We start from the raw sequence: 17179 nt of genomic DNA, 5'->3' as shown, positions 1-17179 counted from the left end.
AAAACTTGTTTTTGTGGTTGAAGATGGTTCTTTATGACTTGCCCTGCTGCCGAAAACATTTAAGACTGATCCGCCATCACCCTCATCCCGGTGTGTGATCTAAATGTATTTGATGCCAGTATCATGATACTGCCTGAACCCTGAGTTAGAAGGAACAGAATCTGCTGACATTTTTTAGTCTCCTGCTAGCTTTCCCATGTGTTGACAGTCTGAGTCTTGGTACAGGTCTTAAACTGTAAACTAGACGGATTAAGATAAGATTATGCTCTCATGTTAACATGCACATCCAGCATATAATCAAATAGCACCTGAGGAAGCCCATCACCTTTGTATTTTTTTGGAACGCACAAACTGAGTTGTAGCCGTTGACACATCCATAACCTATTTCCGCTTTGCTGTGCCAATTAAATGGCCCATTCTAATTCTGTTTGGTAACGGCTGGCTGTGCGACAAAAAACAGATTAAAGACATGAGAGGTTGGTCTCACAGGCTGTTTGTCTCTAATCGCTTTTCCACTGATCAATTCATCTTAGAGGAAACGCAATAGACCAGCTGCTATGTTCATGACAGGCCAAGCCACAGCCATATTACAGATTTGTTGTTTTCATTTGGTATGTTTTCCTTCTAATTCTATAGGCATGCTTTCTGATTAGAAAAGAAATGACCTGTTAGTTGCCGCTGAGTGTTAAAATCATTGCTCTTAACTGCAAATAACCCAACAGCGTTTCTAATGAGAGACGTTTCTGTATCCAAACACTGCATTTGACAGCATAAATGCTGTGTTTAGAGGAATATTCTTTCTACACTTAGGCTGATGTCTGACATCTGGACACTGACTGAAAAATGTCAACATGTTTTTTCTTGATTTTTTAAAAAAAAAAAATTTTTTTTACAACTTTACATCCTATTCAGTATATTAATGCTATAGGTTAGGCATTAGATCACTGGATTTGTGAATAAAATTCACCTCTTTGCATTAAAACATTTAGTAATACTTCATTTCATTGGTTTGATTTACCAAACATTTTAAAAGCCCTTGAAGTGAACTGCCTGTATGTAATTTGATACATGTTTTCACGAAACTAGATGTTTCTTGATATATTTGCTGATTTTTAGCAAACCTGCTTCACCTTTCTACTCTTTCAGATGACCTAGTTTGCACTGACACTAAACACTGAAACGAGTTTTGCTTGAGATAAATAGTTCTTTGCTGTTTATAACCGCTGCTTTTATTAACCTAATGCTTGCTTCTGAGGTACACAAATCAGTGCCGACTGTCAAAAAAATCAGATATTATTCACTTTCCATCTTTTATTCTCCACAGATGGAAAGTGGACAGTTTCTTGATAATTGTAAGGTGGTACAGTTGAAAATTCAACATGTGAGCTCCAAATACTCTGGCCGGCAGTAGTTTCCCTGTCTTCACCAATGTAACCACATACAGATTATTTTTAAAGAACACATGTATTTTGCACTGTCAGACATTTGGGATTTGATTTCTGCTGAGGTTTAGTTGGAATGACACGTTGGGAAGCACACATGCATCAGATAGATCACACAGCGAAGAAGAGAAAGGACACTAGCACAACAATAAACAGCAAAACACAGTATAAACTTGCTCTGAGGGGAATAGGAAAATATTGCACATAAATTAGATAAATAACATGAATTAAAAGTAGTTGTTTTAATGCATTTCTTCATTACTCTGCCAAGGAACCCAACGGAGTTATGCAACAATCGGCGTATGTCTGTCCGTCTGCTAGTCTGTCTGTCAGCAACAGTACTCAAACGGACTAATGGATTTGGATGAAATTTTCAGGGAAGGTCAGAAATGACACAAGGACCACGTGATTAGTTTTTGACAGTGATGTGGCTTATAGTCTGGATCTATGGATTTGTTAAAGATTTCTATATCATTGCCAGATAGCTTTATGACGTCACTGTAACTATGACAAGTGAACAGGCAGCTGCCTGCTATTGATCACATGATTGTGATCCTACTACTCGACTGCTGTGGACTTATCAGGACTTATCTGTCGGAAATGATACAAGGAACAATTGATTAAATTGCGGGGGTGTTTCCGAGTCCCATGAATTCCCGCCGCCCGCTACATATTAAGGTCACACGATTCAGTATTCATACAAAACATGCAGATGTATAACACGCTTGTGCTCAGCGCAAGGTCTTATTTTTTTTATTTTTTTATTGAAGATTTCATTCATCGGAAATGATCCAACAACTGAGCAGCCTTGGCAGAGTACTGCGAGTGCTTTTCTTGTTTTTATGTTTGTCCTTTGGTTTCTGATTATCCAGGCAATCTCATTAGGCTGAGCCACACTCCAAAGGTAATGGTTGAAGAAATAGAGCTGTGCCATGTGTTAGCATCAATGATATACCAATATAATTCCCTTGCATTGTAAAAATCCCTCATCTCATCGTATGGTATTAATTGGGATAACTGTGGCATAAAGTAGAGTTTGTACATTGAATGAGTCTCAGGAAGAGGAATTGAGATAAAAATGGCTTGTCCTGTTTGGAGATGGTTTGACTGCAATAGAACAGATGTGAATTCAATAGGCGTGCATGAAAACAGTAAAAAACATAACATGAAAGTGGACATCTTGAACAGGTCAATGAAATGGTCACGCCACTTTGTTGTCTACACATTTCTATCCTTGAATTCACTCTGTCGCTTTCTGTCTAGGGCCCTTTGAGTCGTCTATGATCATAAAAGCACTGCCTTGATACTTTAAATTTAATCTCTAAGACATGCAGGAAATGTGCAAAGAGCTAAGTGATGAACGTCACCAGACAGATGCATTCTGTGTACTGAGCATTTAGAAATCTACTGCAAAAGGATATTGTTTAATGGTACCATTTCTGTATCTTCACTGCAAAAAGTTGATTTAATTAGTCTGAGTTTTGAGCTGTTATGTGTTTTGGATGACATTCAGCAGAGAAGGCTACACAGTAAATTCATGTTGGTTAACAAACTCCCTATGATCTTTGAGTAACTTGGAGATAATACAGGCTCTTGATTTATAAAATTACTCTGAATGCCCCTTCTTTCCATCTACGGGATCTGACAGCTGACATGACGTAGGCTTGTCTGTTTTTCCTCTTCTGTGTCAGTGTTATTTAGATTGATGTTAAATTCTGAATATATTTGTGGCTTCTACTTCTCCTTAACAAAAATTATATTATATAGGATGTATTGCGCAGCAGCAGAACCAAATGAAATAAAAGCATTTATTTATATTGTGCTCTTTCTCCTCAACTCTCTGAGGAGGGAGCGTTTGTGTAAGTCGGCTGTTTTGAATAGCTTTTTTTTAAATTGGAGTTCAAAGGGCCAGCAGTGATGAGATGTTAATAACGCCAAGACCTGTAGCCTTGCTTACTTTTGGGCTGAAATTGTGTAACAAAATGTGCAAATGTCAAATGAATGATAAGTAAATGTTATGTGGTCAAGCAGCCAGATTGCTTCTAGATGCAAAATGGCACTTGGGCAGTCCTCTGAATCAACTGGTGAGCTCTCTGAGGAGGGAGATAGGCTCAGTGTCTGCATGACAGACAAGCACCGGTGCTCAAAGCAGAGGAAGGACCAAAATGCCAACTTGATAACGAGGGAAATGGTATCTTAATTCCCTCCAAACCAGTGCTAGTTGTTTAGAATTTAGTTGTCATTTAATAAACTAGGATGATGTAACAGCCATGAAAGATTATTATTTTTCAGTGGCAGGACTATGACAGTGCTGTAAAAAAACAAAAAAGGGACCATGTGGGCGACTGAACCACTGTTGCTGTCTATACAAGTGCAAATTAGGCAAAACACCTTTTTGTTTGCCTTCGTCTCCATAACAACTCCTTTGTTCTTAAAGCTTTTGAAACCTGCTTCCTATGATAAAATGGCTACTTGAAAATTCAGATAGTCTCACAGCAAACAGTAGCGTAAAACTAGATTTAGCTGTGATTTTGCTCAAGAAAGACATGCTTTTAAATGTTACATTAAGTATCCATGTTTACTAGAAAATATTTGGGGTGAATGAAGTTGTGCTATTCTGTGAAATGAAGTCATTCACGTTTGCTCATTAGTCTGTGTAGTATTTGCTGTAGTGACGATGTGTTGATTGGTGTGACAAGTTAAGTTACAACTTAATTTTGTTGGTCTGGGTGGAGTGGAGGTGGTCACTGGATGTGAAAATGTTACCGATACTGAGCTAATTATGATTGAAGAAAAGATCATTTGTGAATAGTGATTGTCAAGAAAACTGAAAGATGAGAGTAAAAAAAATACACTGTGGAGAGCCTATCGAAGCTGACAGAGGGTGGGAGGCGGGAGAGACAGATGACCATGCTTACACTCGGTTATCCATTAACCTAACTGATGAACCCAGATCCTTTTTGCTGTCAGACATGCCACCCGATTTCTGTTGATGTGAATTCATAAGTCTCATATTCAATTCTCAAAGCAAAATTTGATTGAAAAAACTAAAATAAACGGTGTATTTGAACATGCCATCACATAAACATGTTTTGACAAACTGAGCACTCTTGTAGATGAGCATGAACAGACTTGTTGTCATTGTCGTTTATCCCCAGAACCTGCAGCATCTTTGCTACCTGCTGTACTCTTGTATCAGAGGAGAACAAATGCCATGGAGTTTTCTAAATTTTGTGTGTCTTAGTACTGAGGTACCATCTCTCTGTCCATGCCTAGATAGTATTTTTATTGCTGGTGGGATGTGATTGAAAAATGTATCTAATGAATTACAGGCTTTATAATTAATTAATCACCATTAATTGTATTTGTGAAATACTTATATTGACTCAATAAGCAAAGTTTTTCAATTAAAATAAATTTAGGTTGAGGACTGAATCGCTCAATAAAAATACATGTGAACTTGAACAACAAATGTTTTTCATTTAATTTTATCTGCATTTTTAATCTGTTTACTGCATTCACACATTACTGCAAACTCAATGTGCAGTTATAGCAATTATAGTCTACATTTTAAGATTTTTTGCAAACTCAAGCACTTTCAACATCTTGAGAAGTGGTCCATTATGGGATGGCTGCACCGTTTGCCGATGCCAGGACCGTCATAGCTAACGTTAGCTCTGGTGCTAACAACAACATGTTTTACGTTGAGGTGATACCGTCGGCTTGAAGTGCTGCGTTTATAAGAAACAATTTGCAAACAACCACGCTTTTATCCAATCTGCCACCGGGAAGTTTTAAAAGAAAACTTTCTGCCCAACAAGCTTAATGCGGTCTCATCTTCCATCATTGTTCACCAAACTTTCTTTTGCTGACATCTCTGTCCGTCCTGTGTGTCTTCTTCACGGCTGGCAAACAGACTTTAGACAGTCAGTCTACAAAAACTTAAACAGCACAGTCATCTACACAAATCAACATATTAACTACACAAACGGGGGCTATGGCTATGCTAACGGCTAGCTGCTAAGTTAGGAGACGGCCTTAAATGACTCTGAAACAGTCTGGAAAGCAACAAATAATGCTTTGAAATCTGGACCTTAGTAGGCAATAGAAGTTATAGAACAGTGAAAGATTAACAAAACAGAAAGCAATGAACAATCAGTTGGTCTCATAGTAAATAGAGGATGGTGTTGCAGAGTCACATGATGCTCTGATGCTATCATTTCATATTTTAAACATTCACTCTGCTGTTACACTCTTAATGCCTAACATTTAATGTATAAAAGTATAAATTCAATCATAACAATCTTAATTATTGAAGAAGCCTAGTTATGAATGGTAGATTCCCAGCGATCACATGCTGTTGGATAACATCTAATGTATTTGGGCTAAGGGCCTTTCTTGATTACCAACAATCTATATCGGCATTCACCCTAAATTAAAAGATCTTGTTCGATCTGTAATGGCCAATATGGATTCCTGTATCCCACTAATGAACCTGTTTGACTCATTTACACAATACTGGCTCAGATACTGCTTGAATAAATACTATTTGATCCAATCATGCTGATGTCTTGGTGATACTGCTATGCCATGGGATGCTTTTGAAATGTTCTGGTACAAACTTCATACTGTAACTTAACACTGATACTGTGTCTGGCATCACATACTACAAAAAATGCTTCACTCATAACTAGCTGACGCAAACACCTGAGCAGCTACTGGCTATACACACCACCCCACAGCCCACTCCACCCCCGTCACCAGCGGGGCTGCTAATTGGATGTGGCAGGGAATTGCTGCTGACTTGCCTCGCAGCGACTTGTACCCTATAACCATACACAAATCGATCTGACATGTGGTATTAGATTAAATTACCAAGCAGTGCAGTGACAGAGAAAAGGATTTGCTCAACCCTCCCCTCTCCATCTCACATGCACCCTCTCAGACCTGCCGGAGACCAGAGGGATGTTCAGCCGAGCAACAGGAGCTGCTGCTCCTTCCAAGCTATCCATCTAGCCACGGTTTCAGACCCGCCTGTATCTAGTCAGCCCCGCTCGTAGACTGTTCCCAGTACACACATAACCCTCCGAGGACTGATTCCATCGGGTTCAGTAGAACATATTCTAATTAAAAGCACGTGTATGGTTACAGGTGTGACCAATAGTAGGTGTCTGTTTTTCTATTTCATAATGCGTTTATCCTTGTCTTTTATACACACAAATTAGATTTCACTAAAAGCAACAAATGGCTTTCACTCAAGGTAAACTGAACATTGATTAACTAACAGTTCACTAAATTCACACAAGCACAATGACAATCACAGTTTGTGGAAAATAGTCGCCTGCAAGCAGCATTACATTAACCATTCATTCATAAATCTGTATCGGTTCAGATCAGTTTTTTAATCGGGAGATGCAGCAGATGAGTTGAGGCTCAAATGGAATTGAGAAATTGGTTACAGCTGCCTATTTCAGACAGCACTTCACTCTTTAAATGTGCAAGGATTTTTTATTTGTGTCAACAACACAGATTGATGTCTCAAAGCATAGCTATAGAAAAACCAACTGTCTCCTTTTTACATTTAGAGCCAAACTGAGAATTTAGGTCCATTTCCACAACACTACTTCAGGACCTGAAATGAGCACTTCATCTTATATCTATTTGCTCATTGTGTGTTGCTAAAGTAGCATATTGCATGTAGTAAATTAGACAACAGGTAAAGATGTCCATGTTAGCAATGATATTATCAAATATCAGTACTTCTCCATTTTTCACAAGATTCCAGCCGAGCTGTCTTCAGATACCCCCATATTTTAAGCATTATCAATATGCATTTATTTTTGTCCTCAGCAACATGTGACAAGTTAATGACTCTACAGCTAGCTGTTAGCTTAGCATAAAGAATGTAAGCAGGGGAACAGCTCAGACTGATTGTTCAGGTTAATGATGAAACCTGATCACTGTCTTTGCCACTGAATTTTAAGAAAAATGCTTGAAAACATTGAATATTAAACCTCTGCTTCTCCAAATCATTACATTCCCTTCATCTTTTCCTCCCTGAAGATTAAAGCTGCGTGCGCAGTGTGAACAGGGTTGAGAAGTTCCGAGGTCAGTGAGAAAACTCCTTGTTACTTAGAGATTCACCAGAATTACCATCAACTGCAGTTTAATTTGGAAATTTGAGAAAGAACTTTTTTTTTAAATCACTGAAAATGTTCCACTTTTACTCTTGTTACTGTAAAATATGCAAATAATTTTGAGATTTTAAGAGATAATTCAGTTATTTGAGAAATGTCCCTATTTTTTTTAAAAAAGAAAATAATTTTCTCCCCCAGTGAAGATAACATTAAATGAATCAGAAATACAGTCTAGACATTGTTAATGTGGTAAATAACTATTCTAGCTGGAAATGGTTGACTTTTAATGGAATATCTGCATAGGGGTATAGAGGAACATTTCCAGCAACCATCACTCCTGTGTTCTAATGAGACGTTGCGTTAGCTAATGGTGTTTAAAGGCTCATTGATGATTAGAAAACCCTTGTGCAAAATGTATGAATAATGTATGCATTTGTTGGGAGGAGATTTTAGCAGTAGATTAACCCATTGTTACATTTGGCACGAAAGTATCTGTTTACAAGAATAAAATTAAGTTCCTGAACTTAACATTATCTCTGAGAAATGATGTTGGTAAAACAGAAATTAGAGATTCTTTGACATCAATTTTATGTTGGGTATCATTCCTTGTTTAAGGCAGCCTGTGATATGTCGATGTTGAAGAAGTGTAACAGACGTCTTTTATCACAATGAGTGTTTTATTCAGGAGCTCAAAGGAAGATTGTCTGGGTTTCTATCCTGGAGGTAAAGAAGGGAACTTTAAAGCAGTGATAGCTGCCATTTGAACATATTAACCTTTCATTTGTTCTCTGTGGCAGTGCACAGATAAAAGGGAGGCTGGATTTGCTGAAATAGATGGTAAATTGCTCCATTTACATCTGGCAGGTTTGGTGTTGCTGCGTTCTTTGTTTGTCTTTTCTGCTCAGAGACATAAAAACCAGGAGCTGCACACTGGCTCAGTCGATGTAAACAAGGTTAGATCAGTCAGTGCTGCTCAGCCCCGAGAGAAAGCGCAACTAAACAACAATTAAACGGTGCAATTTGGAGAAGCACCAAACAACTACTTTCTCTTATGAAAGTCAGCAGGGAAATGATCCCTTCGTTGCTTTTTATTGAACTGTTTGGATTTGCGCACCAAGAAGCAAAGTCATCACTGGAAACAAAGAGGAGTTATTTTATTAATCCAAGCAGCTAATGTTAAACAGCAGCATTACAGTAGTCTGGTTTGGGATCTGAGTCACACAAGTTTAATTTATGATTTGTTTTTTTTCTTGATTCAAGTTATTTATGTTTATGTTCAAAATTTAATTAAATGTATGTATGTCAGAGTATACTTGAGAATATACAACAGATGTTAGAATCAGCTCTCTTTCAGGACCATAATTATGATATGCTATGACCAGATCAGCTGACATGTATTCCTGGATATAGATCCCTAATGATGTTTGCAAAATGTCTGTTCCAGGCAGTGACTTTCTGCTCTTAATCAGTCAAACATGAATGAAAACCTTATAAAGATTCATATAGAAATTCATCTTTTTTGGAGCAAAGACGGACGGTTTAAATATGACGGCATTCAAACAGAATGTGCTATTTGCCTCCCAAACTGTTATCATATTTCTAGTTTGATATCTCATAACTGTCTCAGAATTAGGAGGTAATGTACAGTGGATTCACAGGTCAGGAACTATTATAACCAGACTTTGGGGTGCTTTTTTTCTTTACTGGGGAAGGTCAGATTTGTAAAGGAGGGTTGCTATAACTTGGGCTTCTTTTGGAACATTAGAGCACAGAGGAAGAGATGGGAGGCATCAGGTGAAAGCGACGGGGGCATGTGTTCTTAAAGTTAGATGCTTCATGACATAATACATAACAGAGACTAAATCCAAGCTACTAGCAAGTGTATCATATCAGACTTTCCAAATAACTAATAACCAACATAAATTCTGATTGAGTAAACAATGAAAGTCTCATGTGTGATGATAAACTAATAAAGAAAAGTACACAGTGTGACCTGCTGTTAGATCCAGACTGCCCCTGACTCCGTGTTGGGGATAAATTATAATTGTAAGTAATTAATGAGATTATTGCTGTTGTTTCATGTGTGTACCTGTGCACCTTTATGTTGCTTTGGGGACCCTTATATGGATTCTGCTGCTGTGTCTTGCTGCGAGTATGTGAATGAAAAAAGTGTTTTTGAGTTTGTCACCAAACTGTCTTTTTAACGTGTGTGTGTGTGGGGGGGGGGGGGGGGGGGGTGTTTACTGTGACTGGCTGCTTGTAGATCAGACTTGTGTTGTGATACAGAAATGTTACTCTGCCAGACTAGTAAAACTACCATCACAACTTTTCCAGAAATCTTACCACGGTGCTCATTTATAAAGCTGACATGTCCAGTTACTGTCAATTAGCAGATAGAAAAGCAGGTCAGAAGGAAGGGCTATAATGTCCTAACATGATACACGTGTTTCTTGATTTAGTATGATAGTTTTACTCATGTCTATCACATCCTAAATCTGCTTAGAAATGAAAGACCATTTATCTGAGCTAATCTGAGCACATTAACTCGAGCTGGCAGCATCCATGGATCAGTTTCCTCTGGTCCAGGTGACTCAGGCTTGCAACAAAAAGAGTGACTTCACACAAGTTAACGGCAACTAGTTTATTTTTACACCAAATTTTTTGAAATTATTCAGTCAGTACCGCAGTGTTTTGATAAGTAAAGTATGAGAAGGTGCTCCAGACGTCTAGGTGCCGGCTATGTAGGGGGGGAAAAGTGTGTAAGGCAGGTGATGGAGGGTTCTCCCCACCGCCGCCTATGGATATCCAGAAGACACCACTCGGGGGACAGTCATCACAATTGCTGATCGAAAATTACATTTCATATATTTTTAGCTCTTTTGTCACCGTAAATATTAAAATTCTGAAGGTTAGTTTAGTTTTCGAGTCAAGCCAGTGTTAAAGGTCTTCAATGACACCGGGTGTAATCTTAGACCTTAAATGATACCTGGTGTCAAACACCGATTTCTGTATTTAAAGATTTCAAAACATTTTTATTTTTGTTTTTCACTCTACCATCTCTGTTGTCTGCTGAAACTATAAGCCAGTTCTGTCTTGCATGACACCATTGAGTGTTTTCCAGTTAAATACATTTGAGATAAGTATTTTTTAATTCAGTTTCTGAAACAAGCTTTTTGGTCTCATGTGCTCTGATGATTTCAATGCTATTGTAACTGATAGGAATAATGGTCAACATTCATGGATATAAACCCAGGTTGCGTTTGCCACTAAATGTTTCTTAGATGTATTATAGTGGTTTGTACACTGGGGCAGGACAAATATTATTTTTCTCTTTGTATAGCTGGACAGTGATATCACAGTGAATTAATAGGATAGACAGCTCGCATTGGGTGTAAGAGGAATAAGAATGAACCTCCATCTTTCTCTCTGAAACCAGTGCTGCAGTTGGAGAGCAGCAATCTAATCACTGGACTTTTGTGTGCACTGCCATATAATTAGGTACATAGGAGTGTCTGTGACTGTGCACATATTGGTGGTGTAAGTGTGTGTGTGTAAAAGAGAGATTGCTGCTATTTGCACTTGAGCAGAATGGACTCATGTGCTCCTATTTGTAAATCTATTGTGGGCTTGATAGCCACAGTCCAGCCAGTGATGCAGCTGTTCACACACAGCTGCAGGCCTGCTGCTCAGCGATACTCAGCACCTACTCTCACCTTTCAGCTGTTTTTACTCGGAGGGCTAAATATTCCATTGTCCTGAACGTCTGTGTGAACTGTTAGTAGCCAAGTAGAAGCTGACCCACTCAGCACTGGCTTCAGGATCTGAGGTCCCCCCTGCCATGTGCCAAATGTCAGTGGATTGTGTGGTGTATTAAATAGGACAGACATGAAAGAAGGCAGCTTTTTGAGGCAACGACATAGGACACATGACTAATATATTAGTGTTCATCTCATTTTAACAGAAAATGAAAAATTTCATACACCAGCATGACGGCTGGACAGCACAGCCGCTTATTTTTAACTATAGCTGTTGTCACGCCAAGAATATATAAAATGTCGAAATCAATAGGAAAATTCCCCATTATAATTTATGAGTCCAAACTGGTAGGTGTTACATCTGTAATGTGTGTGGGAGAGAAAATGTTTAGTATCAGAATCATATTTACTCCACTAAGGAACAGGGCAGACTTATGTGACTATCAACGTCTGTCTGTCTGCAACATTATTTAAAAATGGACTCACAAATTTGGATGAAATTTTCAGGGAAGGTCAGAAATAACACAAGGACCAACTGATTAGATTTTGACAGTGATGTGGCTTATAGTCTGGATCCATAGATTTGTTAAAGACTTCTGTATCATTGAGAGATAGTGGCATGGCGTTACTGTAACTATGACAACAATTGAACACCGAGGCACTTAATCAGACTCCACCTTGGGGGTAGAATAAGTCAGGTGGTCCAAAACCCAGTACTTATTTAGCACTGACAAAGTTGAAAAGAAAAAAAGGGGGGGCTGGCACTTCTTCTGCAACTTGATGGCAACACCTTTGACCAATCGCACTTGAAGCGCTTTTTGCACTTACTAAAGGTTTTTCCTTATGTCTGAATTCTTGCTTGTGTTGTACATTGCTTTGGACAAAAGCGTCTGCTAAGTGAAATTGTAGAACTACGTCAGCAGGCAGCTGACTATCGACTGCTGCAGACTTATCGGGACTAATCCGTCGGAAATGATATAAGGAACAGTTGATTAAATTGTGGGGGGGTTTCCAAGTCCCATCCATTCCCACTGCCTGCTTACATATTTAGGTCACACAGTTCGATATCCGTACATAACATACACATGTATATCACATGCCGGTCCTCAGTGCAAGGTCATTTGTTATTAGAGATTTCATCTGTTGGAAATGATACGACTGAGCAGGACTTGTACTGCGCTCTGAGTACTTTTCTTGTTTTCTCTTTACTGTAGATTCCAAATCCTCAAACTTTTTGATGGAAATGAACAGTCGCTTTTTCCTATTTCCTTTGAGTCAGACTGACTCCACAGACCACTAAAGGTGTCCTGTGATATCGGGGACCAAGATGTTGGCAGCAGATTGTTTAAATGCTTGGAAGTTGTGAGACAGGGCATTTACAAATTGGATTTGTTTCTCTAACACTTCCAGCAATGGCCTGATCTGATTGGGATCTGGTGAATATGGAGACAAAATCAGGACTTTGAACACTGCAGTGTAGCAGAGAGCATTATCCTGCTGAAAGAGGTCACTGCCATCAAGGAATACTTTTGCCATGAAAGGTTGATCATGGTCTGCAGCAGTGTTTAGCTACGAGTTACATGTCGCATGAATGCAGGACCTATGTTTTCCCAGCAGAATATTGCCCACAGCATCACACTGCCTCCTTTAGTTTACCTTCTTCCCATCCTGCTGCCACCTCTCCCCCAGGCAAATGATGGCCATGTGCCAGATGGTTCACATGCTGGAAAAAAAAGCAGATTTATCGGGCTAGGCCACCTTCTTCTGATTGGACGTTGAGTCATCATGGGCGCTCTAAACGATCTGCAGCTTCTCTGTTAAAAAGAGCAAGACGTGATGCACTGTTTTGACACTTTTCTATGATAGCAGCTTTAAGAGTTTCATCAGTGTGTGCTACAGTAGCTCTTCTGTGAGATCAGACCACACAGGCATTTATTTACTCTCCACAAGCATCAATGAGCCTCAGGCACTCAAGACCTTGATACTGTGTCGTTGGTAGTCCTGCCTTCAACACTTGTGGTAGCTACTGACCATTGCATACCATGAACACCTGACAGAACCTGCTGCTTGGGAAGTCCTCTGAGCCAGTCATCCAGCCATCTAGATCATGTTAGTCAGATCCTCACACTGCCCATTTTATCTGTTTCCAATACATTTACTTCAAGAACTCACCCTTGCTGCCTAATATATCCTTTGACAGGTGCCACTGCAGAGAGATAACCGCTTCACCCGCAGCTTTAATCTTGTATCTAATCAGTGTCCAGTGTAATATGTTTGCCTGTAGTGTCGGACTGTGATCAGATTGGATGCTTTGCAGTGTCCTGTGTGATGGACTAGATTAACTCTTTATCGTGGATAAATGTGTTCTGTTTCCAATATCCTGCCTAATATCCCAGGGTTTTTACATCTCCTGTTCTTGTATGGAGCCTTCAGATTTTGAGCATTTGCCAACAGCACTTACCTGTGCGCTACATAATGGTCATTTAGCTTTAGCCTCCATAGTCTCCCCCACAACATCCTGTTGCATCTGCAATGTTGTTAGTCTTTATGAGAAAGCTGTAACATAGCCACATCAGATTAAACCGAGACACACAAACACACACACACACCTCAAACACCATGCTGAAGACATAACATTAAACTCTACCTATCCTGGTCTTAAACCTACTCTATCCCTTAGTTATTATTATAATAATCCTTATTCACTGACTTATGTTTTTTGTATTTAAAAGAAAGGTGGTTCCCCACAGTCTGACAGTGTAAACTACAACGTTACTAATGCAAGTATATCCACAAACCTTTAACAAGGCAAGGGTATTTACACATCCTTATATATCAGACTATTTTACATATAAAGTCTTATAAATTTACTTGATTTTCTGTGTTCAAAGAACTACACAGATGTGTCATTGGCACATACGTGTGATTTCAGATAGCTTGTCATATTCAGCAATTTTCTCATTTGGAGTTGTAAGTGGTCCAGACCTGTTGTATGAGTTGTGCAGAAATAGCCTGGTTTTGTCTACAGGTTGAAATATGCATTCTCATTTTATGAATCATACTGCCTTAGTCTGAATCTGGAGCTCTAGAGAAAACAAAAATTAGCAGCGAAATTAATATTTTGTGTACCGCGCTATCTTTTTTTTTTTTTTTTGATTTACTGAGATCTTTGACCAGGTTTCTTTTTTGTTGTTCTGCTCAGGCACAGAAAATTATTTAAATTCTGTCACTCAGGGTCTTTCAGGATGATCCTCTATTGCACCAGCAATAGGGCAACAGTTGATGTATAAGATTCTTATGCACATTCATTTCCCTGAATGTCACAGCCTCTTGACGTTTTTGATCGACTCTTCTCTGTGAAGATTCTTTAACAATTCAGTTGTTTTTATACAAGCTGCAGCAAAAAAGGATAAAATCTTAATTTAAACCTATATTTTGTGTGGCCATCTTTTCCTCTGTCCATCAGTTCTGATGGTATTGTCTTTAGGCAAGTTGTTCATCATCTTAGTCTCCCTCAGTGTCTTCTGTCCCTTTCTGTAATTCTGGACTGACTCCATGATGTTAAAACCAGGGCTCTGAGGCAGCCAGACCATCTGTTGCAGGACTCCTTGTTCTGTTTGTGGTTGAAGATAATCCTTAATGACTCTGACTGGACTGCCTTTCAGTGATACTTTTCAAAAGATGCCAAGACAATGTTTGTATTCCACATGATTCAAGAACAGCTCTCACTTCACTTTGGGCATACCGTGGAAAAGCATTTGAGGCTGCTTTTTTACAGGAATAGTAAGAAGTTAATGATCACGCTTCAAAAATGAGCATTTACTGTGTACTGTACAGTCTGATGAATTGACACATCACATAAAAAGTAAGAGGTTCAAGAAAAGAATACACAACTCTACCCAATAGTGTTGTTTGACTGCTCTGCCAGGAAATATTCAACAGAAAATCGTGGCCCAGTCACTGACATGTATTTGTTTGAGATGGACTGTACGATAGATCCACAGACTTAAGTACCATCTACCTCAGACTTCAGTGAACCTTAACCAACCAACCGATGACCCCAACCCCCCCGCATCCACCTCGCTGTGCCAGCTTGTGTAGATCTGCTTATTCATGGCCAGCCCTAACTCAATCGTAGCCTTCCAGCAGAACTGTAACAAATGACAGCAGAGGAAATTACAGTCATTTGTCTCCGTCTACCCACATCATGTCAGCCCTCATTTTGCTGTCTTTTAAACCAGGACACCTGTACTATCTTTTTTCCGCTTTCTTCTTTTTTTCCACCCCATTTAGCTCTTTTCTCTCTACCTAGATATAACGCTTTATATATATGTACTATTTGTAAGACGATGATCTCCACCAAGCATAGTTAAAATTGCTTGAGCTAATGTATGCAGTGCGTCATCAACATAAGGGGTTGCGAACGTCCTGCCTCTGTGTAAGCGCTGTCACTTGATGGACGGCCTGTCAGGCATAACGTGGGTCACCTCCACATCACAACAGGTGTGCTGTTGGTTGTGTGACTTAGACTGTTCAGTAGCTGTTATTAATGCAGCCGGTGGTGGGGGTTTAATTACAACTCTGTCTTCTCCCACAGAATTGCCACTTTCAGTTTTAGTCTCTCATCAGAGTGCTACAGCCAGATGTCAGTGTTGCAATGTATTTGTTTATTGTTCAAGAGTTCCCATACTAAATATGACAACAGTTCTCAAGTATTTCAAATAGGACAAAACAGTGTGAAGACTTTTTGTATGCAAAAGTTCATGTCAGCCTCACTGTGACGTTGTAATGTCCGACAAACGCATTCCAAGCCAATATTCAGCACTATCTCTCGGTAGCAAAAGAAATGGTGACCAAATTTCACGTTTGACTTATTTGATCAGACTCTAAATTGGTGACACTAGTCCGGAGTGACCCTCATGATACTGGTGACTGTGAAACTCTTCTGTGTTGCTGAATTGAAGATGTGTGCGAAGTGTGCATGTACACTTTAGGATTGGGAGCTACTTTCCAATAACATCCATATTTAAGGCACTGTCTACTGTCATGACTACAACTTTGTTTTTTCAGAATCAGCTTTATTGTCCAAGCATGTGAACATATGCACGGAATTTGACTCTGCTTTTTGGTTCCTTACACACTCAAGTCTTCTCTACATGTTATGAGTCTGAATAGACATGGATGCAAACTGCAGCTTGACTGGTTGACAGAGAGAAACAACCTTGAGGCAGTATTTCTGTTTTCACAGTGCTTTATACAAAAATGCATTATTTACTTCTAATAGAAGACAAATACAATACTGTGACCGCATTTTCAAGCTTATATGTTTTGTCCTCTCTTCTTGATAACAATATGAAAATGTTATTATTTCTCAGAATAATTTTCACCTCTTGATATTAACAAAGACCCTTAGCATATACCTCCATCCACATCAAGAGACAAAGTACATTTGAAAAATTAAGTTTAAAGAAAACAAAATATGCCTTTAGATCACAAAAGTTAGATTAAACCTCTTGTCATTGATCATAAATTAATCATGTTCTTTCACGCTACATTACTACCAGGACATAGAGTACATCTGCTGTGAGCACACATAGCCTGTAACCTTTAAGTCAGTGTTTGTCGTAATTGTTCAGTTTTCTCTTTCACATGTGTGCATCAGACGGAGGTTATCAAAGGGCCATGTGGAAGCGTGGGGATGACTTTCAGGCACGTTCCTGCCAGTGAGGGGGATGCAGTCCACGTCAGCATCGAAACGGTCACGCCCAACTCTCCTGCAGCCTCGGCAGACCTGCAGAAGGGTGACCGCCTCATTGAGATTGGAGGTCTGAGATGTGTTCACTCG

The 17179-nt window shown here is 39.2% G+C and overlaps 1 protein-coding gene across 1 annotated transcript in view; it reads left to right on the top strand.

Moving 5' to 3' along the window:
• Positions 1 to 17179, top strand: part of pdzd8 (PDZ domain containing 8) — a 64231-nt gene that overhangs the window by 40857 nt on the left and 6195 nt on the right. Inside the window, exon 4 of the mRNA XM_022199135.2 lies at positions 16997 to 17159. Within this exon, the coding sequence (XP_022054827.2) occupies positions 16997 to 17159 (163 nt within the window). The remainder of the gene's footprint in view (positions 1 to 16996; positions 17160 to 17179) is intronic.

This window comes from Acanthochromis polyacanthus, chromosome 15 (genome assembly GCF_021347895.1).
Source record: "Acanthochromis polyacanthus isolate Apoly-LR-REF ecotype Palm Island chromosome 15, KAUST_Apoly_ChrSc, whole genome shotgun sequence".
Lineage (NCBI taxonomy): Eukaryota > Metazoa > Chordata > Actinopteri > Pomacentridae > Acanthochromis > Acanthochromis polyacanthus.
This window is presented reverse-complemented; position numbering and strand designations above follow the sequence as displayed.